This window comes from Bemisia tabaci, chromosome 6, assembly GCF_918797505.1.
Source record: "Bemisia tabaci chromosome 6, PGI_BMITA_v3".
Lineage (NCBI taxonomy): Eukaryota > Metazoa > Arthropoda > Insecta > Hemiptera > Aleyrodidae > Bemisia > Bemisia tabaci.
Genome location: NC_092798.1, coordinates 41,229,887 through 41,256,833, shown reverse-complemented (window position 1 = coordinate 41,256,833; position 26,947 = coordinate 41,229,887). Strand labels below are relative to the sequence as shown.

Below are 26,947 nucleotides of genomic sequence, written 5' to 3'. Positions count from 1 at the left end.
ATGGTTGCAATTGACAGAGACCCCACAGTTAGTCTATCATTTTCCCTCTCATTGTTATAGTCGATAACAACCTTCCGTTTCAACCTGTAGGATCTATGTCTTCTTTGTCCATCGTTTTGTCTATCAATTTCAATAATCAACCCGCTGAGATCCTGTGACAAGCGTAAGTGACCCATTTCGCAAGAACCCGGAGAAGAGGACAGGAAACGACAAAATTGACAAAAAAGTCAGCACGTACGAAGTAAGCTCGGATAAATTGAGATGCCGGATGGATGTGGACCATCGTCACGGACCAGGGACAGGTTCCAGCGTCGTTTCCCGTCATGTAAGGAAAAGTGGCCAGAAAAACTTCCCAGAAGCGAATCGCGCGAGGACTGCAGGAGACAGGAGACATTCATCACGCTTCACCTGAGCAGTGAGTGTACAGACAAGTAAAGAGAGCATAATAGACGTCGGACAGACAGCCTCTTGAAGTCTCGTCTTCCCGCGCGGATCGCGGACCATCCAGATCCGCAGCCGGAATTCCTTCGCCGAGTTGTCTGGTAGACTGCAGGACGGCCTGGACATGTTGCGAAGTCCCGGGATCCATGGTGCCGTGCTAAGCAAAAACGCCGTATGAACATTCAGGCGTTGCCAAAGTTCCTTCGATAAAACGCGAATTTCTTGATAAATTTATGGATATTTTTCCCCCAATTTTTCAGATAATTTAGTTCACAATTTTACCTGAAGATTCTGAAAATTTAAAGGAAAAATACTCATGTCTTCCTTATAAAATAAACATTTTATCGAAGGAAATTTGGCAACTCTCGAATGTTCATACGGCGTTCTTCCTTAGCGTATTTCAAATTGGAACCTTTAGGAAGATTGATTTGGAAAAATTCAAATTACAGCCTGTAGATTAATCATTGTCTTTGAGGAATGTCCGTGCCAAAAATCATCTTCCAAAATCGTAAAATAAAGTCAAAAGTAATGTTTCCATTAGGGAACCAAGTTTGATATAGCGATATCGGATATCGATGGTTGATTGAAAACTGTACTCTTAACTGTGCACAGAAAAAATTATATAGGCTGGTAGGGGTTGTTCGACTATATGGGCATTTCCTATTAATTTCTGGTAGTGCCTCAATAAATTAGATTAATTTCAATGTTGCGGCACTACCCCAACTTGCGTTGCGTTACTACCCTGACTTGAGTTGCGTCACTTCCACAATTTTAGGGGATGACCCCTAAGCCTTTTTTCTCGTGTGCCTCAAGACTTCGAAAGACGATTTTCGGCGCAAATATCCCTGTTTATGTACACCTACATACATACATATAAGTCGCTTTACAGCACTCCCTCGCGCTCTACGACCCCTATAACCTCCACTGCTCTCTTTCAAACCACAAATCTTGGGGGATTACACCTCTACACATCTCTTACATCTTTATGTACACCTACAGACTCAAATTTCGATTTCCCAAGAATATCTACCTGAAGATGAAAATTTGAAATGCATCGATCGTAAATTTAAATTCGTCAAGGCCGTGGTATGGTTTGATGAAGAAGTAATTCTTACTTTACTCGATAAAAACAATGCGCAAGGAAGAGGAATGGAATCATAAAACCCACGGATGAAAAGGAGAGCAAAAGATGAAGAACCTGGAACGAATGGCCAAGATGCACTTTGGCAATTTCTCAAAAATGCACTTCCCAATGTACTCGCCTTGTGGAGCGCTAATCAGGTTTTAAACCGTGGACAGATTTATTGGGTCCGAACCGTATAGCACCCTGAATTTTCTCCGATTAAGTCCATAGATTCAATTAAGAGGGCTCAGTTTAACACGGCATTACTTAACGTATCTAGAATTCAGAGAATAGTGCGAGAATACCATATTTCGTATCCGTGTTTGTTTTTTCCAAACAGCATCACATCAAAGGTCGTTGTCATTGTAGGGCCTGTCCTACATAGTTCATAACAGCGTTTGCGTCATGAACAGTTAATACGCTTTCTATGTTGCCTTTTGAAAACTTTATGACATCGGATTATGATTGCCGGCGAACGATCTTCTTTGTCAATGAGTAGAAGAGCTGAGATATACCAGAGAAATGAAAGATGTTGGATTTTTCTCTGTTTAGAGGACAATAAAGATGACGAGCGACTGTAGTTAACCTGGAATTTTTAATCGTTTTGAATTTAACCCCTGCTCAAAGAAGGGGGTCAAGTAAGCTGAATGAGGTTTTTTATATCATTAGTAGTAAAAGCTGTTACTTTCAGTTTTTTACTGTCTGTCTCGTCGTTCTTCTGGTGAATGCAGTCTGTTTACTTTTAAATTTTTCTTCTTTCCTAAGAAAATCCCTTATTCCGTGTCTCTCAAGTCCTTCAAGTCCTTACCTTGAAATAAACCAAATCCAAGAAAATAGGTCTAGATTTTGAAACTTACCTGAGTTTATACAATTTCACAAAATCTTTGAAAATGCTTCATGCAACATTTTCCTTTCATCTGATTTTCTGTAGCCTCTAAAATATATGCAAGCCATCTGCATTTCACATCAAACAAATCAAATTGGTTTTACCTAGACGAATAATGATTGGATGTCACTTCGCTGAAGGGATTAATCCATCCCCTATAAAGTTTGAGAAAGCGCACATCTACTATGAAGCGCAATAATTTGGAGATAAAATATTATTCAAGTCCCACAACGAAGATCTTAATCTTCTTGATGATGTCCAAATATGCGAGACAAACAAGAAGATCCATCAGTTATTGCAGCCCCTTAATCCTTCAAATAATAATGGTTTTGCGGCCCTCGACTTGAAATCATAACTTGCATGAAGAAAATATCAACTGAAGAAACTATTTTTTAAGCAACCTAATCTTACTCGTGAAACGCAAGCGTTCATCTCATACGGACTTTTAAGCACAATCTTGCGTCAGCGAATTATGTTGTGCTGGTTTTTACGACCAAATTCAACGATGCAGTCATCGGAAGTCTGTTATGTATTTTGTCACCTACAGTTTTTCGCCACCCATTGCTACTTCAATTGCCAGATCTCAGAAATGATTCATTCGAGCCACAACAACAAGAACGAAAAATCTAACGATAATCCTTAAATTGCGCAGCAATTATTCCGACGTCGTTGTCAATTCAGCATCGTTTCGTACCGGAACAGTAAGGAAAGAAGTAGCCGGAATCATTTTTATGCGCCGAATCGGCGCGAAAGGTTCGGCGGAGCTTGTAAAGCAGCAAACTGGTTTCGGTTCCAGAGAAAGTATCGCCAATAACGACGTTTCGTAAGCATGTCAAAAATCTCGAGTCCAAATTCTTTTTTACGAGCCGATGAGTTGTGTCAGCGTCGGCGTTGACATTTCGGCAGTCAAAGGAGTTACATCTCATGGGAAAACTTATTCTTAGTATTTTTCCCTTAAAAGCGGCAGCATCATTTAGTGCTGATCCAGGTCCACACATCACTGATTTAACTAGCCATCCGTAGTACCTCGCTTTCAGTAAATCATAATTTCTCCAACCTTTCAAATTATATTCGGTCGTCCGACCGAGAACCTCGTCAGCAGTGCGACAATCTCTCAGTATGAAAACGCCTTCATTCGTCAGAATATGCAATCCGCCACAGTGAAGCGCGAATAGTTGCCTACTCCAGACTTTTTGTGGATCCGAGGTTTTTGCTTCAATATTATTCCTTTTGAAAAGGAAAAAAGGATGTTCCATTGTTTCTGATGCTTGGAATTAGCGTGTTTGCCCTATAAGTATAATTCGACGTCTTTAATTTATGTTCACGATCATTGATGTAACCTGATTATGTGCACCTATCCAGTAAATACCAGACCAACATTAATGTGATACTGTTGCTTCAAAGTGTAATTTTTAGGTCAGTAACAAGTACTCAAAAACTAATAGCATTATCCTTTCTTTGTTCCGGGTGAGTGCATTCTTGAATCCTGTGGTTTCATTTGTTTTTCTAAATGTCTGATTTTGCCGAGGTGGTAAGTTAAACATTATCCCAATTCTTTCGAAAATAAAATTAGAAACATTTATGATTGTCCACGGAAAAAGGAGCCTCAGTCCTCAAATTCAGTTATTAAGAACTCGCTTACAAGGTATAGGAAAAGTATGCCTCCTTCCCAATTTCACTTCTTCCATATTTAATAGGGCTTCATTGCGCGGATCCTGTATTAAGAATGAAAAAATTGGGGAAAATTGCTTTCGTATTCTTAAAATTTTGAATGAAATTTCTAACGCGTTCCATTGGTTTACTTTTCAAATAGCGCGCTCTATTTCTTTCAATTTTGACATTCATTCCTTAATAGTTTACTAGGTCAGCAGTCCAGAAGTAAAATAAAATGAGTCTCCCCTAACACATCAAAGTTTTCGAATGTTGCATTCATAATCGGTCAAATAACTCATAACAAACTCGGGGAAAGGGAAATTATCCTCGCCGTAGGAGGCGCAATAAAATTACCCGAAGTGTTTCCACAGCCGCACGCACGCGTCAGGCACCAACAACAAGCCACAGCCTCACCAAAGAAAATAAAAAGAGAAACAAAAACCCCGAATAAATGTTTCGTATGCGTTGCGCATGCGTAGTTTTACCTGTGATAAATTTTATGGCCACCACCCTCAATTCAGGCACCGTGTGGAGGTGAGGGTAATCACTGTCCAGGGGTGCTCATGAAACCATTTGTCAAGTCACGTCCATAATGGAGTTTTCCCGACGGATAGGTGAGGTGTGTATCGCGTCATTAGAGATTCTCCTTTTTTCTAGTGGATAGACTCTTTTTTATTCAATCAATTTTTATGGCATCACATGGATAAGAGAGAGAGCATCAGTGTTTACTAGATTTCAGATCGTATTCAGACATATTTCCCCAGAATCAGCCGAACTACACACAGAAAAGTAGAGCACGGGCTTGTTGAATGATATGGACATCCACCACTATTCACTTGATTTTTCGAGTATCTTGCGGACGTATTTCTATCAAGTGGAACTAAGCGCCAATTTGAGTTCCTTTTGAGGAATTTAGAATCCCGGATAGCGCGTTCTGTCAAACGGACCGAAGCGCCATGGAAAAGCATTGCGAGTATAGGACGGAATAAGCCGGACGCCCGATTCCGCCGCCAATCCAAGCCCCCCTCTACCTCCCTCACCCTATGGCGCTTAGCTCCGTTTGATAGAAATACGTCCATGTGTGATCAGCATTTTAGAAACCCTCCTAACATTCATTTTATCCGGGCGGATCCTAAGGTCAGTGGAAGAAAGGTTTAACCTCAATCTTGCAACCAAGGCTCAAGGTCGCAACGCCTAGCCTGCATCGGACACTGCCGCTCAGGGCGCAACGAAGCGAGCGTTTTTGACACTGCCCGCGCGCCGCGCCGCTAGGGGTATCATAAATTATTGCCTCGGATGATCCATCTCGGGCAATTCGAAAAAAATAATAAAAAAGGTGAAAGAAGAAAGGTTTATGGAAGGCGTAAGACAACGGTAATGTTCCGTGCCGTATAAATCAAGGCGAGAACGACTTCCTGAGGAAGGGAAGCTGTAATTACGCTCCCTCGGGGCGACGGCAGAGGGCGCTCGGAACGCCCGCGGCCATCGGGGTTGCCAACCTAAGGACTTTTCCGGGACGCTGCTTCTATACTCCCGTGTCATCGAAGAAAGGAGTAAGCTCATCAATGGACCACCGTCTTTTGTAAATTTTCTATAGTAATCTAAAGGCCAATTCCAAAATCGAAGTGCTCGGTGCAGATATGGCATTTCTTGGTTGCGATGTCTCACAGATTCCTCCACCGTTTCACTCGAAGTTAAATTTTTCGTCCTATTTCGATCGAACGAAGCGTTTCATTAGGTCCTCTCAATTTTTCATTTTTTTGGGTGTTAGTCAGGGCCGGATTTAGAGGGTGGCCACATGGGCCGCGGCCCATGGCGGCAAATTTTGCAATATTTTCAAATGTAGCTATGAAGCTAAAATCGGAACCAGAAAAAAAATTGCAAACGAGAAAAGGTGACAAAATCTCTCATTTCCTGAGAGTATATTTCTAATTTAGTCGTCTCTCTGTGATACAATAGACAGCACCTTTAATTAGTCGAGTTAAGACTAAGAGAGAAACCGAACACGGAATTTGGTCCGGAATGGCGCGACGCTGAGAGCGATGATGACGAGGATTTAAGATGAAACGGAGAAACCCTCGGCGCGGCGCGGCGGTCGGAATGTAACACATATTAGCGCCTTCAAGACTGCATGAATACTTCACGCATCGCGGCAAAGACAGTGCGGTCGCTGTGGTCAGCAGCGGGCGGCGTGAAACGCATAGCGCCTACAAGACTGCATGAATACTTCATGCATTCCGTCAAACCGCATACAAGACTGTAGAAATACTTCACGCATTGCGCCAAACACAGATCGGTCAGCGCGACGCGGCGGCGTAAGTTAAAATTATTAAACCACATTTATGTTTGTTCTGTCATTATTTTTACGTTCATTTCATATAAATGGAAGGCCTTGTCCACACAGAGATAGGTTTACGGAACATAACTTTCGCACTAGGTTCCGTGAACTTTTGCTAGTATATTATTGACAGGGCTCTCGCAAAAAATGTGTCCAACACGAGTAAACGCGTCTTATGAACCCCTCCCCCTCCAGCACGTACGCCATGTATGCCCCTTGCGCCCCTCTTGATTTGCCTATGATGACGTCACAAAGTGCTCACAACCACGACGAGCCCCGAAACGAAAAATGCCCGAATAGCTGGCATCCGTGCTTCAGCGTTTACGATCGAATCCTGCGTGTTGCAGCCACGGATTTCAAGGTGGGAGGAATGCAGGCCTTTAAAAAGCAATTTGTCTCGTCGTTCGGTCATCGGGGCGCTTTTGTGGGTCCCGTTGGCGTCCCGTTAACCTAGGTCAAAAATAATGCTCCTACTCGGATGAGCATTAATTCAATACGAGCTTTCCTCGGATTCTTCCGGTGCTCGTTTTATTTTTACGACGGAGGACAAAGAGAACTTTTCAGTTCGGATTTTCAAGGACTCGTAAGTCGTGTCACCGGATCTTGGCCTCGTTTTTCAATGAGCTCCGTGCATTTTCCTCCAGGAATCTGTATCCTTGAATGTTTCTACTCTTGCTCGTGAATCTAACGGTAAAGGAGGACAATGTCGAGGAAGCAGGTCCGGAAAGAAAGGCTGCGTTTGAATTCTTTAAAAAAAAGAAAAAAAAAAGCAAGCCGAAAAAGAAGAAGTCAACAAAACTTACAATTAGCCGGAAATAGCTTTAACCTCCTACAAACGAGCCCAAAAAAGTTCCAGCCCTATTTATTGCATACAAATCAAAATCCTAATTCAACTTCCATTTCATGCGTGTTTAAAATACTTGGAATCTCCAAGGTTTTAATATCTTTTTCAGGAGTTATTTTCTTAACTTCCCGTCGTGTGAACTGTTTTATGCGCAAACTACTAAGGGGATGACATTGGAAGTTTTCTTCTGGGTTACACCTCATTTAGTGGCTCATTACTGCTTATCGGAGACGCACTCTGTGAAGTAATGCAACGTAGTGGCAAATTTTGTCTCCAGATCCCCTAAAATCAATTTAAGCGTCACTGGAAAGACAGTCTCCTGGATCCAGAGTTCAGACTTTTAAAAAATTTGACAGATAAAAATACTCTAGATTCGATCGAATATTTTGCTCGAATCGAGAGCCAAGCCTCTCAATTCAAGCGGATGTACTTTTGATTCAAGCAAAAATTCGATTGAATCAAGAGTGTTTATTCTTTTCGAATTTTTTAAGAGTCTGGACTCCGGATCCATGAGACTTTTTTTCCAGAGTTGTGTCTTCCATCGGAGGAGAGTGAATTTATTCAAGAGAAGTTTTTATTTCCCTCTGGGCGCGTAAACGGTCTCGGTTCGTTGACTGCCTCAGTCAACAAACAGATCGCCGCCGGTACCGTAGCTATCATTGCCTCAAAAAAATCACCCGCCACCATCCCATCAGCTAGCGCACTGACCACGGACATATCCGTAACCACATTAGCCCCTCGACACCCAGAAATGGATGCGTATCCAAGTTTCAGCGATTAATTCTCCAGCCGCCCCCACCTCCACCCCTCCCCCATCTCCGGTCTCAAGGTACGCTTAGCCTATGCACCGGCTGATGAATTACAGGAGCACACCTCCATCCAGCGTTGCAAAATGGTGCTGGGAATATTGATTTTTAGGTCGGATGAACATTGGAAAATTTAGAGATTTTCGCGGGCGTTTGCGACATAGCTAGTGGATTTTTACAGCACAATAGGCGCACAGTGGGCAGAGTTTTGATTTTCCTAGTTTTGTCCAATTTCAACGCAGAGACTTCAACGAAAGGATAGGAAAATACACCTCGAACTTCGTCTTTATCATTGAGTCTTACGGCTGTATAAAGCTTCAAACCTCATGTTATCTGTTGAAACTTGACGGATTTTGGTGCGTTTCTGTCCTTTGTCCAGTTGAAGAGTGTTCAAAACAAGGTAAATTAATAAAAAGTCCGTCATAAGCTTTGGAAAATCTAACTTAAAATACTTTGTCAGTAGTGAATGCATCCTTCACCACGCGTGCTTTGTGAAAGTTTTGCGCAGCGATCTGCGTTTTCTATTGGCGATTATCAGTACAGTTCGTAAACTGAAACTATCGAAACGCCTTCAGAAAAAATTCAGTTATGATAATATACTTGGTAAGAGTTTTCAATAATCAACTGATTATGTTTCACTTGCACACTTGGTACTACAATCAGTGATTGCTGCAGCTAAAATCTATGATATACTCAAAATAGTCGGTTGGAGGTTGGGTAACACCACTTTTCTGCAGTGCTAAGATAGAACGCCGTGTGAACATTCGAGAGTTGCCAAATTTCCCTCGATAAAACATGTGTTTTTGACGACATTCATGCACATTTTTTGTTTGAAATATTCTGATATTTTAGATTAAATTGCGTATGGAATCTTCTGAAAATTTTGGAAATAAACATTCACAATTTTCCCTGCGAATTCGGTATTTATCGGAGGAAATATCCTCTTTAAATCTCCTCTTTATCGAAGGACATTTGGTAACGTCTGATGGCTCCTACGGCGTTTTTCCTTAGCACGGCAGTTTTATCGGCCTGCAGCATCAACTGAGTTCGCCACCGCTCATTGTCAGTTCTGTTCTGTGCTGGAGGAGTCATCAATAGCGCAAACGTTATCAATAAAATTGTGCGCAAATGATATTTAGAAAGAGTGTGAGCCAACGTCATCGGTTGTAAAAGTGTGCGCAAACGTTATGCAGCCACAGAGCGTTCACAGAGTGAAAAGATGGGGCCGGTTCGCTTTTGTTTCGGGCTTTTGTGCGACGGCTGGGCTGGAGATGGTCCCGGAGGAGGGACCATCCGTCTGGAGAGGAGAATCAAGGAAACCAATATTTCAAACTGATTCAGGCCCCTCCCCCTCCCCCCGCTTTCCACGAAACATTCAATTAAAATTTCAACCCGTGAACCCGGTCCCGCTAACCGCATGGATCAACTACGTCCGACGCGATGACCCTCAAAATGGGTAAAAACCTCAAATTGAAAAACGAGTTGTTGAGTCGAAAATGGCGGAGGGGAAACAGCGGAAGCTTTCATTCGGGCCCGCTTGACTTTTATGTTACAAACGTTTACATTCGGTTGAAAACGTCGACGATTATCTGCGATCCGAAAATCTGCAAAAAGGTACCATTATTAATTGAACCGATTATTTTCAAAATCACGTGAGCGCCAAATCTTGTTTCATTGTTTTATCTGCAATTAGTTTCCAATTTCTTTCTGATACATTGTGATTTTGATATTTTTATTTAAAAAGAAAACGTATTCAAAACGTTTCAAATGTATATTAATGAACCTTTCGAAGTGTTTCGTGTCAATTATGTATTTCAAAAATGTTTTTGGAACGTTTCAATGAGATGATATAAGTTTGAGACTTTTGAGATGTTTCTGAAATGTTAGTGAAACAGATTTTGCTACTAGGGTCCTCTAACTGTTCACCTGTGCTGTGGTATCGTTTTTGAAGCGGGAAGCTTGAAAAAACGCAAATTTCTTACGCAAATTGTGAAGTAAGGAGTGCATTTCAGACTTTGCCGATGCGTTCATCGTGATTTTGGAGACACTTCCGATGAGTAACAACTCTTATTTTTGCTCTAGCAAAAGTTTGCAACGTGCCCATTCAGTGGATGACGTCATTGGCAGTTTTCCCTCTGTAACTACGTCAGACTTGCCGTCAGACACTGTTCTTTTCTGTCACTCCGTCATGGAGAAAAAAAAGGAGGTTTTTGCATCTTGAAGATTGTTTACCCCGTGTTCTAAATCGGTACAGCATGGCGTCGATATTCCAGCAAAATCTATTCGAAGTATGCAAAACGGAACATAACGTCGAATTTTTTTGCTCCGCACCGTCCTACGTCATCAAAAAATCCAAGATGCCCGAAATGCAAACACCTCGTTTTTTTCCTCCATGCCGTCCCACGAGATTCAACCAACAAATGCGATCTTGTGATACGCTCGTTGCCTGAGGTAGACGACGTCATATTAAAATCCAACGAGAAATCTTTCCGTAAGCTGCAAGCTGAAAGGAGTTGACATTTGTTGTCTGACGCCAACCTCGGCGGGACCTCTTCATAGAAAAGGGTGAGGTAGGTCTAAAAACTGGTGATGCATAACATCGCCAGCGACTCGGAAAAGTCCAACGTAATGAGATTTCCAGATTAATCCAGCGTTGTCCCCTTGTTCTCTTTCATTTTGACCATTTCCCGACATTCCGTTTTGTTCCTCATCTCCAATTATGAGTCCCCGGTCCTAAAATGAAGTATCAACGGTGGTGAGGCGTGATCGATCGATCATCGATATTTCCCCATTTGAAGCCATGGTAAAGAGTCGATTATCAAGGTGTCCGTTGCGAACACCCTGTTTATCGACCCTTTTCCGTAGGTTTAAATGGCAGATCAGTCGATCTATCGCAAAGCACGCCACGTCACTGGTTATCAATCGACTTTGATCGACAAATAGTATTGCTATGATAGGGACGTATCAATCAAAGTTAATCGAAAACGATTCGAAAATCGACGCACCAGTATTCGGTCGGTTTGGTTTACAAGAACGAATCCGCCCCAAAAATCAAGCCCTTTGCACTGGAGAGGCATCTTTATTCCTGGATTTCGGATTTTTTTTTGTACCACTCTATGTTGTATTGTAAGACAAATGTCATTTGCGTGCGTCACAGGGTTGCGTTTCGATGTTGAATCTCGTAGACTGAGAATCTGAAGTCAAATAAGAACGGAGTTACAGCCTCTTGGCTTGTGGAAAACTGCGAATAATTTAACGTCATTCACAACTGAATCGGTGAGAACGGAAACACCACGGATAAAAAAGTGTCAGGGGTTATCCCCTAAAATGGTGGTACCCCCAATTTGTTTAATGATATGGACATTTCTAATTAATTTTGGTAGTGTCGCAGCTCAAGTTGGGGTAGTACCGCAACATTTAGGTTAGTAGTCCAATTTATTGGGATAGTATCACAATTAATTGGGGGGGGGGGGGGGGGGTAATATCACAATAAATTGAGGTAATACCACGATTGGTAAAAATTAAAAAAAAATTGGTAAAAAAAAAATTGGTAAAATTTTGGAAATGTCGATATCATCCAACAGTTCGGACATAACCCCTACTTCTTTTTTTTTCCGTGACACCAACTCCGTAACTCGAAAATGCTCAATTTCCATTAAAAACTTAAAGGTCATTGAAGTTAGCGCATCTGTTCTAACTTGGACCTTTAAAGTGTCCATAAGTACTTGTCTTTCGGCAGAAAAATATTTTTCTGAAACTAACTTCTTCACCCACTGTGCAGTTTTGCGTGTGTCTTAATTATTTTCATTTTTCCGAGTTGGTGTGTTTTCGTTCTCACTGATTCAACTAAGTCATACGGGTGGTTTTCAGGAGATCGATTATAAAAAGGATTTTTGTGAAAATTCTCAAAATAAGCAATTCCTTTGCGTGGCTTCAATTTTTTAAATCCTAACATTTTTTTTAAACTTCTTTATTAGAACGCATACAATATCAATAGGGATTTTGAACAACAAAAAATTCATCAGTACCGTGACGATCTCAGGTAGTTATCATTCTTTGCTGCTTCCTTTGATTTCGCGCTTCCATAGTTCAACCGGTACTCAAGAGCCTCATAGTACTTGCCTCTAACAGATAGCTTTGAATTGAAGGACCACCTTTGATAGCGATTGGGAGCGTTTGGGATGAGGAGGTCCGGGTTCAAGTGGCACAAACATATCTTCAACTTGCAGCTACCCTTACACACAGGCACCTTCACTCCGTTGTCGTACTGAGAAACGGAACACATGCAACTATTATAGTGGAAATGGGTCACTAGACCAGGTATGAATTTAAGCATTCTGATACATGTTCCTTAAGGTGATTCGATGGACACCATATTTTGTGTCAGAACGACATGCGATATATCGCATCAATTCGTTCTATAATTTCAGCTACTTGTCATTTTTTTCGAATTTTGGGATCGAACTTCTGTTGTCATGAGACTTAAGAATTCATGAACCAAATTTGACAAAGAAATTCAACGTATTAAAGGCAGGGTTTTCTCAGAGAAAAAATATCGCATTCGAGTGCAGTTTCGATATCAGTATCGAATGCGATAATTTTCCTCTAAAAAAAACACGCCTTTATTACGTGGAATTTCTTTGTCAAGTTTGATACATGAGTTCTTTAGTCTCATGACAACTGAAGTGCGAACTCAAAATTTGAAGCAAATGACAAGTAGCTGAAATTATGGAGCTAATCGATGCGATACATCGCACGTCGCTTTGACACAAAAAATGGCCTCAATCGAATCACCTGAAGGTGACGGACGCCAACGGACCAACGGACGTCATTTTCTGTGTCGTGTGATATATCGCATTGATTCGTCCCATAATTTCGTCTACTTGTCATTAGTTTTCGAATTTTGAGATCGCACTCCTGTTGTCACGAGACTCAAGAATTCATGAACCAAATTTGACAAAGAAATTCGACGCAATGAAGGTAAGGTTTTTTTTAGAGGAAAAATATCGAATTCGATACTGGTATCGAAACTGCACTCGATTGCGATATTTTTCTGCTGGAAAAACCCCTGCCTTTATTACGTTGAATTTCTTTGTCAAATTTGGTACGTGAATTCTTTAGTCTCATGACAACAGGAGTGCGATCTCAAAATTCGAAAAAAAACGACAAGTAGCTGAAATAATGGAACGTATCGATGTATCGCATCACCTCAACCAGAATTTCACGCAGAACACGATTCTTGCATCCAAAATTACCGGTAATCAACTGCTAGATAAGATATGATCGTTTTAATTTTACATTGGTTACGTGAAATTTGAAGTGTCCGGTCACAAGAAACACAAAGTCAAAAATGGCATGTCCGACCTCTCTGATTTCGTGCATTCATTTTCACCAGTGGCGTGGCGTGAATTGCGATATATCGATTGTTATGCCATTTAAACCTATGGAATAAGATCGATTATCAGGGTGTTCGCAGCGAACACCTTAGTAATCGATTCTTTACCATAGCTTCAAATGGCGAGATATCGATAATCGATTATTCACGCCACGCCACTGATTCATTTTCACACCTTTCCCCGCTTCCGGTGTTAGACGCATTTGCTATCAACAACTGTACTTAATTGATGATGAGGGACAAATAACTACTTGTAATTCAAAAGGAATTTTTTGAAGTTGAACGCGAATTAAAGTCTTACCTCGATAGCCTTGTATCTATTAGCGCAAAACTGATTGCATGCCGCGACTGGATCTCCCTGCCCGCCATTGCAGATACCTGCACTACCTGCAGCCCAAGGAACATTATCTTACAAGAGGAACTTAACTTACTTTTTCCTTTTATTTTCTCCCAGAATACATTAAAAATTTACTATCAACGAAAAATTAACCCATTATGGAGATGTGTTCTTGGTCTCTCGTATGCAGTCGAAATCGAATGCATTTTCCAATATATAAAACCTCCCAAATGTTTCTTAGCAATGGTGAAAGTATGCCGGGTTTCAATGGGAGGGTACTTCCGCACATTTTGCAATACCGCAAATTTATTCTTTGAAACTTTCCTCTATCAAAATCACTAGGAAACATTTCAAATTGGATTTAAAGAAACGTTCTTCCAATATTTTCCGCGATGGAGTTCTTTTTGGACGAACTTAATCGCGGTTGTCCCAAAAACATTTCCAGTGTTTCATTGGAGAGGCGTGAATGATCGACTATCAAATTTTCCCATTTGGAGCGTTGGTAAAGAATCGATTGTTAAGGTGTTCGTTGCGAACATCCTGTTCAGCGATCCTTTTCCATGGGTTCACTTGGCAGATTAATCGATACATCGCCACGCTCTACAGTGTTTTTTAAAAAAAAACCGCTCCGGTTTACATAAAATTAAACATTTTTATCAGTGCTGACAAAATGGTCCGAGGCAAAGGCTGAAAAATATGACCAACAACTTAAACATTTTTAAATAAGCGCTTTTTCCATTTCAATCGAAATAAACTACAACAAAATATAGCAGAGTTAAAGTTACCGGAATCATCACCATAATCGTAAGAGACTAGCACACGCTCCAAAATAAATGATTCAATGCGATGAGCTCAGCATATTTATGAAGACTAACTATTCCCAAATACATAATCATTCTTTGTTCATAGAAGGGAAAAATATACGACTAGAAAAATTGAATGGAAGACTTGCCTTTTTTTCTGCCCACGGCCGATGACACTATAACAATCAGAAGGATGAAAATTTTCGGAGATAGCACCCATGACATGATTCGCCCTCTAGCCCCACTTGTTGCGAACTAAATCAAACGCAATGGACGATTCGCACTCACTGAGCGTTACGTGTGAACCTTTGAACTTTTATAAACCCTGTCTCGTGCGTGGACTCTAAAATTTTTTGCCCTCGGTTTTTTTTAAAGTTTTTAATGCCTCGGGATACGGGCCCGGTTGTTGCGGAGAACGAAATGGAACAGGATCGGCGAAATATGCTCGAGGGGGTTTAGTGGTGAGGGAAACAGAGAATCCAGAGTCAATCAATTTTTTCCTCGAATAAATGGGGTCCTATGGTATGGACGCGTTGAGAAATGCGCCATCATGGATATGCGACAGTATGCGCTCGTTACGAAAGTAGAATTTTTTTTGCCTCCTGTCAATTTTTTATGCGATTTTTCATCCGTGCGCAAATTTCGCAAATCATCGGAACATTTTTTTTTTTCTTGTATTTTTTGTCACATACTTTTCCTCGTACTCGATCGTTGGAATCATAGATTTTGCCTTCCAATGGGCCACTAGACGAGGTACGAATTTAAGCATTCTGATACATGTTTCTTAACCAAAATTTCACGTAAAACACGATGCGCACAACAAAAATTACCGAAATCAACTCCTTACAAAGATATCTAATGATTCTTGGTGCGTAAATTGAAACCACCCGCTCACGAAAACTCCAACCAGACTCCCCGCGTTGTTTTTAAACACGCCCGGTTTAAAAACAACGTATGTGCCATCAGTTTCCCTATGCACATAAGTGTTTTTCTAGAAGAGCCAGAATTTATAGTTCCACATTGCAAAATGCAGTCCATATTGTGTTTTACTTCCCTTATTAACCGAACTTTCGTGATGAATTTTCTCTCCGTGTATATAGTTTTTCCGTGACGCGGCACTAATAGCTTCTATTGGATTTGCCTCAATCCTGCTCGCTGGCATCGATCGCAATGCTGAGGACACACAAGGCGCAGCAATTCAAGCAAAACGAGGCCTAAGAAGGGGTACAGCACAGCGCAGCGTCGCGCGTCGCGTTGATAGTCGGAGGAGAGGAAGCTAAAAAGGAAGTGTCTTCCTGTGAACGCTTTGTTAGCATTGTGCTCGTGACATGCTCATCAAGTCGCCGCCCTCTTGTTTTATGGCCCGGGCACACTCCGGCTCCACCACTCCGCCCCGTGCCGGCAGAGGGCAGTAACATCACCTGAAACAATTAGATCCCGCGTCGCGGGGTTAGTAGATCGTCCGCGAAAATTGCATCGCCCCGGGTCGACCCGAAGGAGCACGCGGCGATTTGGCGTTTCTCGCGGGTCCAAGGTCGTTTTGTCCGGATGACAACTCGGTGACTCCGATCGGGGGTGGAGTTGCGAATTAATTGAACGTATTTCCACCAAACGGAACTAAGTGCATTATGGCGTGAGTCCTGTTATGCATGTATTCTTGTGGGTCTCAGGGCTCATGTCTTGATGCACATAGTTCCGTTTGGCATAAATACGTCCAATTCATCGCGGCGTTGTGGAACTTGGATAGGAACGCCGCGCCTGTTGTATGTCTTCAAGGATGGAAGAGGATGTAGAGGAGGTCTGTGAATGTAGTCATCGTTTGAGTATGGATTTTTTCGAATCGTTTCCCATCTGATCTTGAGTTGGAAAGCGATTTTGTAAATATTGATTTTTGAAATCTCGACCTTCCAAATTCGCAGCCGAAGAAATAGCCCGTGGGAAGATTCCGGCAGTATTCGTGCAAAAATGCAGAAGTGAGTTTTTTGTGTTAATTTTCCCTGTGTCAAGTTGATTGAATCTTCGGGTTGAGGTAACCAAATCTGTACGGAGAAAAAAAACCTCGTGCGTGGGACTCGAAGTTTAGGTCATATGGATCTCTGAAGTTTTCGGATTGAGCATCTGAACACTGTAGGTCTAGCTGTCGAGGTTCGGATCACACATCTGGAACTCCAGTTCTTACATCCGAAGTACTTCAGATGTGAGAACCGAAGTACTCCGGATGTGAAAACCGAAGTACTCCGGATGTGAGAACCGAAGTTGTTCGGATGTGAAAACCGAAGTACTTCGGATGTAAGAACTGAAGTTTCAGATGTGTGATCCAAACCTCATCAGCTGGACCTAAAGAGTTCAGATGCTCAATCCGAAAACTTCAGAGATCCTTATGACCTAAACTTCGGGTCCCACGCACGAGGTTTTATTCTCCGTGTATATTTTGGCTGATCTGTTACCTGCAAACATCAAAACACGACCCCGCAATGAGCACACTGCACAACCAACCCGCTCTATTTAATTTTCATAAGTAACCCGAGAGCTTGACCCGTATTCTCCGGGTTTCTTACGAGGTTTGCAGAAGTTTTTCTGCCGCGTGTTCTGGACCGCGGGAGTGCTGGCAAGGGCTCTGTCGTACGGAGCGAAGACCACGTAAGTACCCAAGGCCCTCGCCGGACTTAAGCGGCTCTTCAGCAGGGTTGGCCCGCATCTCGTCCGCAACAAGGTCGCCGGGCGCTGAAAGTGCGGAGCCGAGCCTTTCGGCAAAAACCACGCAACTCCCAACGGCTCCCCGTCGCAGTTGCGCGGTTTCGCCCGGCGCGGCGGTGCAGCCGCTGCGGCCGCATGCCGCATGCGGAAGAATGCAGATAAGTGCCAATTGGTCTAACGGCTCGCCGAAGAGCCGCTCATATTTTTATACTGCGGGCACCCAGGCACCAAGCCCAGCCCCCCTCCCCCCCCCCCCTTGCCGCCACCGCTCCGGGCATGTGCCCCCTCGGTGCGTAACTTGCGAACACCGTTGCATCCCCCCCCCCCCCCCGCCTCCGAGGAGCCCCCCGTGACCAATCAAACCAATTCATCGGCTCACGTCATCGGCCTCGTCACGTCATACACCCGTGCGCCGTGCTAAGAACAAACGCCGTATGCGCTGTTCTGCCGTGCTAAGGAAGAACGCCGTATGAACATTCGAGAGTTGCCAAATTTCCCTTGATAAAACATGTATTTTTGACAACATTTATGCATTTATCCCTAGAAATTTTCAGATTTTTTAGATTAAATTGAGAACAGAATTGTCTGAAAGTTTTGGAAAATAATATTCAGAATTTTCCCAGTAAATTCGGTTTTTATCGGAGGAAACTTGGCAACACCTGAAGGCTCATACGACGTTTTTCCTTAGCACGGTAATGTTGGAAGGTGTCGAATTTACCCTGATGAAATATTTATTTTTTAGGAGAGTCATGCATTTGGCCCCCTGAAATATTTAGATAGTTCAGATATAAATTGAGGATATCATTTTCCAACTAATCGGGATGATAATATTTATATATTTCACTGAATAATTGTATTTTTTAGGTCAATTTGGTAGCGTCTGGAGGCTCTTACTGTGTTCTTTCTCAGTATGGCAGCGTTGCCGGGAGGGTGGAGGTGGTTCCTTGATTTTGGAGTGACTAGCAGCGTAGGGTTGCCGCAGTTGGAATTGGAAAGGGATCATCGGGAATTTGGCAAAGCAGAGAAATTTCGAAACTAATCTCTCAACAACCGCTGAGAGACGAGAGGAAACAAATGGAAAGCATGAGTGCACTAATGGAGGAGTACTTTTTGAATTCGCCAGTAACAGGCGAGTCGTGACTATTTGTAAATCGGGACTTTCCTCAAAAACAGCTACAAGTCCAGGAAAACTGATGGGATGGCCAGGCGTTTTCGCAAAAGGCAAAAGGCAAGACAAAAAATGCAAATGAAATGGAAAAATCTGGGAATTCTAATATAACTTTCCCCCTGTTCAATTGCGTTGCCGCAGGTGGAATTGGAAAGGGAAAATCGGGAAGAAGTACACAAATTTGGCAAAGCAGAGAAATCTCGAAACTTATCACTCAAACAACCGCTGAAGACGAGAGGAAACAAATGGAAAGCATGAGTGCACTAATAAAGGAGTACTTTTTGAATTCGCCAGTAAAAGGCAAGTTGTGACGTCAAAGAAAGATTTTTGTAAGTCGGAATCGGAACTTTCCTCAAAAACAAGTCCAGGAAAACTGATGGCCAGGCGTTTTCGCAAAAGGCAAGGCAAGACAAAAAATGCAAATGTAATGGAAAAATCTGGGAACTCTAATCTCACTTTCCCCCTATTCCATCGCGTTCTCTACTTTTTGAGAGATGAATTCATACAAATACGAGAAAAAACCTCGTCAGTGCTTTTTTTATCACTTCTGATGCCCCATTCAAAAGTAAATCAAGAACTTCAGGGATGATGTCTGGAAAATCGGGACTTTCCTCAAAAACAGCTACAAGTCCAGGAAAACTGATGGCCAGGCGTTTTCGCAAAAGGCGAGGCAAGACAAAAAATGCAAATGTAATGGAAAAATCTGGGAACTCTAATCTAACTTTCCCCCTATTCCATCGCGTTCTCTACTTTTTGAGAAAAGAATTCATACAAATACGAGAAAAAACCTCGTCAGTGCTTTTTTTATCACTTCTGATGCCCCATTCAAAAGTCAATCAAGAACCTCAGGGATGATGCCTAGAAAAACCACCAGCTGTAGTCGGACACCCAATGCTGACGATCCATTCTTTTTTCCACGCGAGCTTGGCAACAATACATATTTTCCCCTCGCGAGACTTCATATGAATCATTTCGTGTTTTTCTAGGCGCGTCGTTTAGGGCCCCGAGAATGGGTTTTTCGTCACGCTGAAACCCCCGCCGTCCTCCGGCGCCCGGTTTGTTAACATGAAGCGTTAATTTTTTCCCCGGAATTGCCGTGTGCTTCAGCACGTTCTCGATAGCGTATCGCGCTGCGATTATATATTATAATTCATTCCTGGATTATTCTTCATATTTGTTGTGCCGGTCCGTTTTCACGGATGCCAAATCGTGCGTCCGGTCCCTCGAAATTGAAGTTAAAATGATACGAGCTGTTCCACGAAAAAAGCATTCGAAATATTTCTCTCCTTTTTTTTTGGGCCTTGATGCTGTGGGAAATTTGTTTCGCTATCGCCGCAGAATTTAATTTTATCGGAAATTGAAAGTTGTGGCCTCGGTTGCGCCTTTTTTTCTTACATTGGAAACAATTTCACTTGCTCAAAACAAGTGTTCAATATTTCAAGATGATGAAATTTTGTTGTTTTCTTCGACAGGGAAAAAACCCAGAGGTCTCATTCCTGCAATTCGAACTTGGGACAAATCCCATGAAACGTCCCGTGGAGACAAGGCCTAATTGTCTGAATCTTGTATTATCATGTCTTTTCCCTATTTCGTGCGATGACGTCACCGGAACGACGTGAATTCTCGCCCGAGTTGACAACGTTCCCCGTTCTGATCAATTCAATAGCGAAGTATAGAGCAAGTAGCGTCGCAGATTTCCCCGGGATTTGTGTCCGTCGGAATAAACACCATGCACCGGAAAAACCGCGTATCTGCTCAACGGTTTTTAATTGGAGCCACGTGGTTCCCGCTCAGGAGGACAACGATCGGTTTTACACGTCGCGCGGGTGGCGGGCGAGCGCGGCGCAGTCAGTCACGAAGTCTAAATAAACGAAGTACCTGATGGCGCTCCGTGCGTGCAGCGTGGGCCTATGTTCTTATATTATTACTGTCGATTTCGGAGAAACACCGCGTATTCACATCATGTTTCCTTTCGAGTTGGGTGGTTCTTCCTCAACAGCATCGTATTTGCGCTATTTCGCTATTCGGCGCGGTGCTCAGATCGACGCAGAGGTTATGTCGTAATTTATGGAATGCGAATCAGGCCTCTTTTGCAAGGCATGCGGTGGATACTTCTTTACGGTGTTCCCTATTCTGCCGTGCTAAGGAAGAACGCCGTATAAACATTCGAGAGTTGCCAAATTTCCTTCGATAAAATGTTTATTTTGTTGGAAAGTTATAACAATTTTTCTTCGGAAGTTTCTGGAGCTATAGGTGACATTGCGAACAAAATTATCTGAAAAATTGGAAGAAAAATCTTTACAAATTTTCTCAAAAATTCGTGTTTTACCAATGGAAATTTGGCAACGCCTGAAGGTTCATACGGCGTTTTTCCTTAGCACGGCAGTGTTTGTTGGTGTGAATAGGAGTTTTTTATCAGCTTTAACGGCACCATGACGAATAAACTGAGGCAATCGCGAATTCCTGAAATCTGGTTTCGGCGCTTTAATAATGGACATAAGTACGAATGTATAGGTCTCCGAAAGGATATATAGGTACTAGAAAATAGAGGATTTTATTGTATTTCTTTTTCATTCCAAAAAAAATTATGTGTGAAAAGCGTTGTGGTCTGTATTATCATTACTGGGAAAGGTGTATAGCCATGAACACTCACCGACACACCCTTCTTGGTTTTCGGCTCGAACTAAAAAATATAAATTTGCTATAGTGGAAATTTCTCTGTGGTCGGTTTACGCTTCAGAATGTCAGGGTTTAAGTCCGAGGTGGGCTCGCCCAGATATTGTAGAATCATTCCGTGCATTTTTTAGTATAACAAAAATGTTGAAACTAGGCAAAAAATAGTTTTCATAATCTCTTACACTATGAGTGCACAATATGGAACTACATCTCAACAAACAAGAGTAGAAATTTCAAAATGGCAAACTTTTACACATTTTTACCTCCTCGACTAAAGAAAAAATACAAAATTGTCGAGAAAAACCAACTCGTTTTCTAAATATCTTTGCAAGAGACCACAAAAAATATTTACTCTCCCCCTGAAGAGGCTGATTTCATCACTACGAACATCATTAGGCGGCTATACAAGTCTCGATTTTTTCAAAAGCTCTACAGAATTTTTTTTTCTTAAAAAATATTTCAAAATTTAACGCAAGTCGGTGTTATTTTAACCAAAAAAATTGTGTTTTTTAGAAAAGATGTTGTCACTCTCTTCTTCCAGGAAACTGATGACGTAGAATGCAAAAACCTCATCAACAAATGGAATCACGGTAGTCGGAGAAAGAGTAACAGGGAGGAGATGTAGGAAAATAGGGGGAAGTAATATCCTCTCATCAGAGGCTTTATAAATCTAACATGGAACGTCGCGTGCTCGTCAAAATCAAATCAACGTAATGCTCCTATTCATAACCGTCAAACCTCACAAAAAATGTTCGCGAACAATTCTCCCTTTTTACTCGATCAAGCTGACGCACAGATTTGACATTTCAAGTGAATCCTAATTACGTGAAAATTAACCTTAAGAGATCGAAATTTCATGGGTGCGGAAGAATTTCAGTAAGTCGTGGGCAATTAATAAAAATTACCCGGATCAGTCCACTAAAGAAGGGTCGAATTTTCAACTTCGAGGGGATACAGCCCCCTGACCCACCCGAAAGGTGCCGCTGCTGACGTACTTACAATATCATCACTGCCTGCTAAGAAAGAATGCCGTATGAACATTCGAGAGTTGCCAAATTTCCCTCGATAAACCATGCATTTTTGACGATATTAATGCAAATTTGAAATTTTTAGATATATTAGATTAAATTGCGTACGAAATTGTCTGAAATTTTTGGGGGAAAATATTCACAATTTTCCCTGCATATTCGGTTTTTATCGAAGGAAATTTGGCAACGTCTGAAGGTTCATCGGCGTTCTTCCTCAACACGGCAGAACAGGTAACATGAGTTACATTACACACTAAGAAACCATCACTCAATGACGTCAAACACTCAGGGGAATCTAGAACCGCCCGGAAAATCGCTTGGGGAGGGGAGTAAGAGGAGGATATCTGAAAGGTGGGGTGGGTCAGAAAATCGGAAAAAAAGTTTGACGTCATCTTACGCATGGCTCCCAATCGTCTTAATGTGAATTTGAGTCCGTATCCTATATAAGCAGCCCTGCTCTCGACGATAGATCACAATAGATCCATTAAACCGCGGACAAAAGGAATCCTGAAAGTTCTCCCGGTAACCGTATTGCTGAGGCATAAGGTTCAGTCACCACCCACTCGGTAACGGTTTCAGGTAAACAAATGGAGGGCCGCCACTTCGGAACGGCCCCGCAGTTCAGCCACTCAACGCTCCTCTCGGAAGCACCCGCGACAGTGGTGCCATCTTGACGGTCTCTAACTTTTCATTCAGAGAGACAAGTTTGGCTCTTTTCTTTTGTCAAGATTGCAGTCATATCTCGAATCGATTCAGGATTACCGGTCAAACTTTTAAGACTGGGGTAGAGCATTTGGGATAGGTCAGCCACGTAGGTCATACAGTCTAATCAAGAACTTGAAATAAGACGCGCTATCGCAAGACATACAGGATGTCCTTGGGTGAAACAGTCGTCCAGGATCGGTTTTTTTTTTTTATCTATGAAAGCCCTTATTATTCCATGAAGTCCTCCTCCCCCCAAAGTAATTCACGTCCGTAAAATCTATTATTGTCGCGCGTCGCCAAAATTTCGGAAAATTGTCGAATTTTCCGTATAATTTAAAAGGACCACCACTCCGATTGGGAGCACTCTTCTAAAAACTTTACTGAGATATAAATGCTATTTTGACTCGCAGAACACACTTTCTCAGTGTGGCTGTTCAATCCTGGGGGCGTATAATACAAGCTTGACAGGAAGAACTCAAGAAATGTGGAGATATACCGAGGACATCCCGGGATTTGAGGTATCATGCACTACCAAAATATCAAAAAAGTAAATTACCATACCCTTTGAGTCTCTCAAAATAAATGTATATTTTGTGCTGTAACATCAGCTTCGTGAAAGAAAATATCGACTTTCAACTGGCAACGATGGATATCGGTTATTTAAATGGCTGCCAGCTCGGTTATTGTAGCTCTGCTTCGAGAGATGACTTGTTAACGTTGCTTTCGACTTGAGTCGGTCAACAATGCTCGATGCTATGTATGGTCGCGACACAGAGAAAGAATCTGGAGAGTGACTAGCGTGATGGGTGCCATTCTGGAGACGTTCGTACAACGTTCAGAGCAGTGTAGTGGCGTGAATTGCGATGTATCGATTGTTATGCCATTTAAACCTATGGTAAAGAATCGATTATTAAGGTGTTCGCTGCGAACATCTTGTTTATCGATCCTTTTCCATAGGCTTAAATGGCATAACAATAGATTTATCGCAATTCACGCCACGCCACTGGTTCAGAGGTTCGAGTCGCTCGATGGTACGTAACACTAAGGAAATGATCCCTACATTCAAGTCTGATGATAATTCTTACAGATTTTTGTCCTCATTTTATCAAGTGTATTTCAGACATACCACGGCGTTAATATATTGCCTCCTCAAATTCCTCAAAAACGGGTTCTTTTCGACCCAACTTAAAGCAAAAGATAAAACTCAAAACTCAGGTACAATCTTAAGGGAGCCTTTTAGTGTCGCGCCTTCATTCGATCGTGTATGCCATAAGCACATCCTGTCGTTGTTGAAACCGTTGCCGACTCAAGACTGTGATTTTTACCCGATCACAGAAAAAATTAATGCACGAAATCTACAGGGTGTCGATAGTTTCAAGCCTTTCCAGGCTTTTGCCTTCGATTTGTCAAATGTACTATAAACATACTTCGGTGCTAAGATAGTTGCCTACTCTTTCGTGCCTGGAAAAAATCCCGTACAGACATTTTTGGCGCTACCAAATTGCCTGTCATATACGAATTCCCTGGAAATTTTTCGAATGTTTTTCGTTGAAATTTGAGGAGAGTTTTCTTCGCAATTCAATGCGATACTTTTGCAAACAAGGAAAAAGGAGCGACTTTCCATTGACATGAAAGTTTCATCTTAGGAAACTCGGACATTTTTCGCATAGCTACCGTAAAAATCAATGACTTGAACCTGACAGAAGAGGGCTCCTGGATTTCTTGGACCTTCAATTTATCGAGTATGCTACAAACATACCTCAATGGTTGAATATCTACTCACGTAAGGAATTTGCTTTCAACCCAACTACATGAAACTCAAAGTCTTTGTATGAGCCTCCACACTCGATTAAACTTGATAACTCCGACTTTGAAACAACGACGTCAAGGTTTGAAGAACCCACCATCCTATCTTCCTCCCAAGTCCTTGAAGCGCCAGTTGCCTCTTGGCAGAACGAAATGGTGTGAGATGCTCAGTGGGATCTCCTCCCAAGACTCCGGTGTCACGGGCCGGCCGCAGGTGGAACCAGGAGTACCAGCCCCCAAACGATTTCGGTTACGCATATTTATTACTTATAAGCTGCCGTAACGATTGGTTTAAGGAAGGATTAGACATTCGAGGGAGAGGTGTGGCTCTCTATACTCCGGAGTAGCCGTAAATATTGTTAACTATGACAGTTTTTATTTTCCTTTTATTTCCCTCCCCTCTCTCCCTCCGGCGCGTAGTTGCAATCGTATGCACGCACAGGTTGTTCCTCATGAATTTTATGCCCTGGGTTCACGCTGAGGAGCCATAGGTGAGCCCTAACATAACTTTGGCGAAAGAGGGGTAGTGTGGTCGAGGAAGGGAGGCTGGGATTTGGAGTAAGTTGTTTCGTCCTCAGATCCCGAGGTAAGCTCAATCTCTGTATTCTTTTTTTTTTTTTCGTGAACTAGAAACAATTAAATTTTCGATGTATAAATGTGTCTACCTTACTGTCGAGATCTATTCGTGTGCCTGTGCATACCTAAGAATTTTTCTGTTCGACTACGGGGTGTATTTAGGACGGGGAAAGTGAAGAATAAATAATAAAAAGGAAAACATAATTCTTCCGCTTTTGCTATGTATTAAGAATTTTTGGGGTCTTTTAAAAAATTAACATTACCTTTAAAAGTTTTTTTTCTTTTTTCACTGGAAAAGTCGCGTCTTAATGAAAGAACATAGGGAACTTTTGGGACTTCCTTTTTTGAAAGTCTGTAGGTATTCTGAATTAAGGATACTGATGATGAGCCTCCTAATAATGTGATTTGACATTAGATGGACGTTCCAAACTTTTTGTTGTGCGTCTATTCTAGAAATTATTTTTTTGTTGCCCCCCCCCCCTCCAATTGAGAAATCCTCTACAAAGTAAAAAAAAAATTAACCAGTTGTGTAAAAAATGCAAATACTGCAGCAACATTTTGAAAGTTCAGAGTCACTGACATTTAAAACCAAGAAAGTTTGAAAGGCACTTACAGGAAGAAATCTGCAATTTTAATCTCTTGTGTAATGGAGATTTTGGCCTCAGAAACCTTGAAAGAGAACGTTTAGGGCTGAAATAACCTGAAAAAATATGACTCCTCCCTACAGAAAAAGTGGAAGCTCTCAATATCCACTTCATAGCCCGTGATTCTCTTTTCGGGACACCCGGTGAGTTCTTTTTTCTCGAGAGCTCATCGAAAGACCAATTATGCTAATGCCTGTTCGGACGAAATTCAGCTTCTATCTGTTTTCGATGGGAATTGAAATATAACTCTCAGCCTGCTCGATTGCCGTGCATTCAATTTTCAACCAACGTTGCCTAGTTCACAAATAAAACGAACATTTACCATAGACTGTTCGGAAGTACGAAAGGTTTTGTGTATCGAACTGGCACCCCGGTGGTCAAGCTTTGCCGAGTAATAGTCTAATCGTCCGGTGGAAGTGTTGGTTTGGTTCTTTTTTGTTTTTTATCTCCTCTATTTTTTTGTATTTTTTGTCGGGCAAAGCGTGTATTTTGCCGGCCGGCCGTGCCTCAGATGGGACGAGGAATTTTTATCTGATGCACACCGCTAATTTATGGACCTAGGTTGCGCCCGGGTGCTTAGACTTTGGCAGCCCGCTAAGCAGATCCGTCGATGAACGCACGCGCGCGTGGCTTTTTCGAAAATTTATTTTCCCGATTTTGATTCATGAGGCACCTCCCACTGGCGTTCTCACATTTCAGACTGATTTATTGCCCAAGTCTCAGGATGCAACTCGTGAAATTTCTGCCGAAGGGGATTTTGTTTCGACGGAAGCTGAAGGTTTATCCATTTCGTCGAATTAATTGTGAGAATTCATAATGATTCATGTGCATAAGGTTCGTCTGGCAAATTTTAATTTAATGCTCGCTTCAGCACGATTCATTGCCCTCTGGCAAACTTCATTCGAGGAAAATGATTTTCCTGACTTTTTCACACTGGAAAAAAAAAATACATTGGATCTCCAGTCCAGACTCTTGAAAACATTGACAAGAAAAAATACTCTTGATTCAATCGGATTTCTGC

At 42.0% G+C, this 26,947-nt stretch overlaps 2 protein-coding genes across 2 annotated transcripts in view; one reads left to right on the top strand and one right to left on the bottom strand.

Moving 5' to 3' along the window:
• The window catches only part of LOC109036419 (uncharacterized), a 685,415-nt gene that overhangs the window by 596,009 nt on the left and 62,459 nt on the right, over positions 1-26,947 (top strand). The gene's annotated exons all lie outside the window — the stretch shown is intronic.
• On the bottom strand, positions 12,081-15,368 carry LOC109036433 (uncharacterized). Its single transcript, XM_072301532.1, has 3 exons — positions 14,772-15,368; positions 13,788-13,869; positions 12,081-12,358 (listed from the first exon to the last, which is right to left on the bottom strand). Exons 1-3 carry the CDS (start codon positions 14,849-14,851, stop codon positions 12,113-12,115), a joined length of 408 nt encoding a protein of 135 aa, XP_072157633.1. The 5' UTR covers positions 14,852-15,368; the 3' UTR covers positions 12,081-12,112.

What these genes read in the sequence shown, in the direction of transcription:
- LOC109036433 (XM_072301532.1), bottom strand. Translation starts at nt 14,851, where the DNA reads ATGTCATGGGTGCTATCTCCGAAAATTTTCATCCTTCTGATTGTTATA. An exon ending in GTGGGCAGAAAAAAAGGCAA is followed by an intron (nt 13,870 to 14,771) that starts GTCTTCCATTCA and finishes GGCTGCAGGTAG; the next exon opens with TGCAGGTATCTGCAATGGCG. An exon ending in ATAGATACAAGGCTATCGAG is followed by an intron (nt 12,359 to 13,787) that starts GTAAGACTTTAA and finishes TCCGTTTCTCAG; the next exon opens with TACGACAACGGAGTGAAGGT.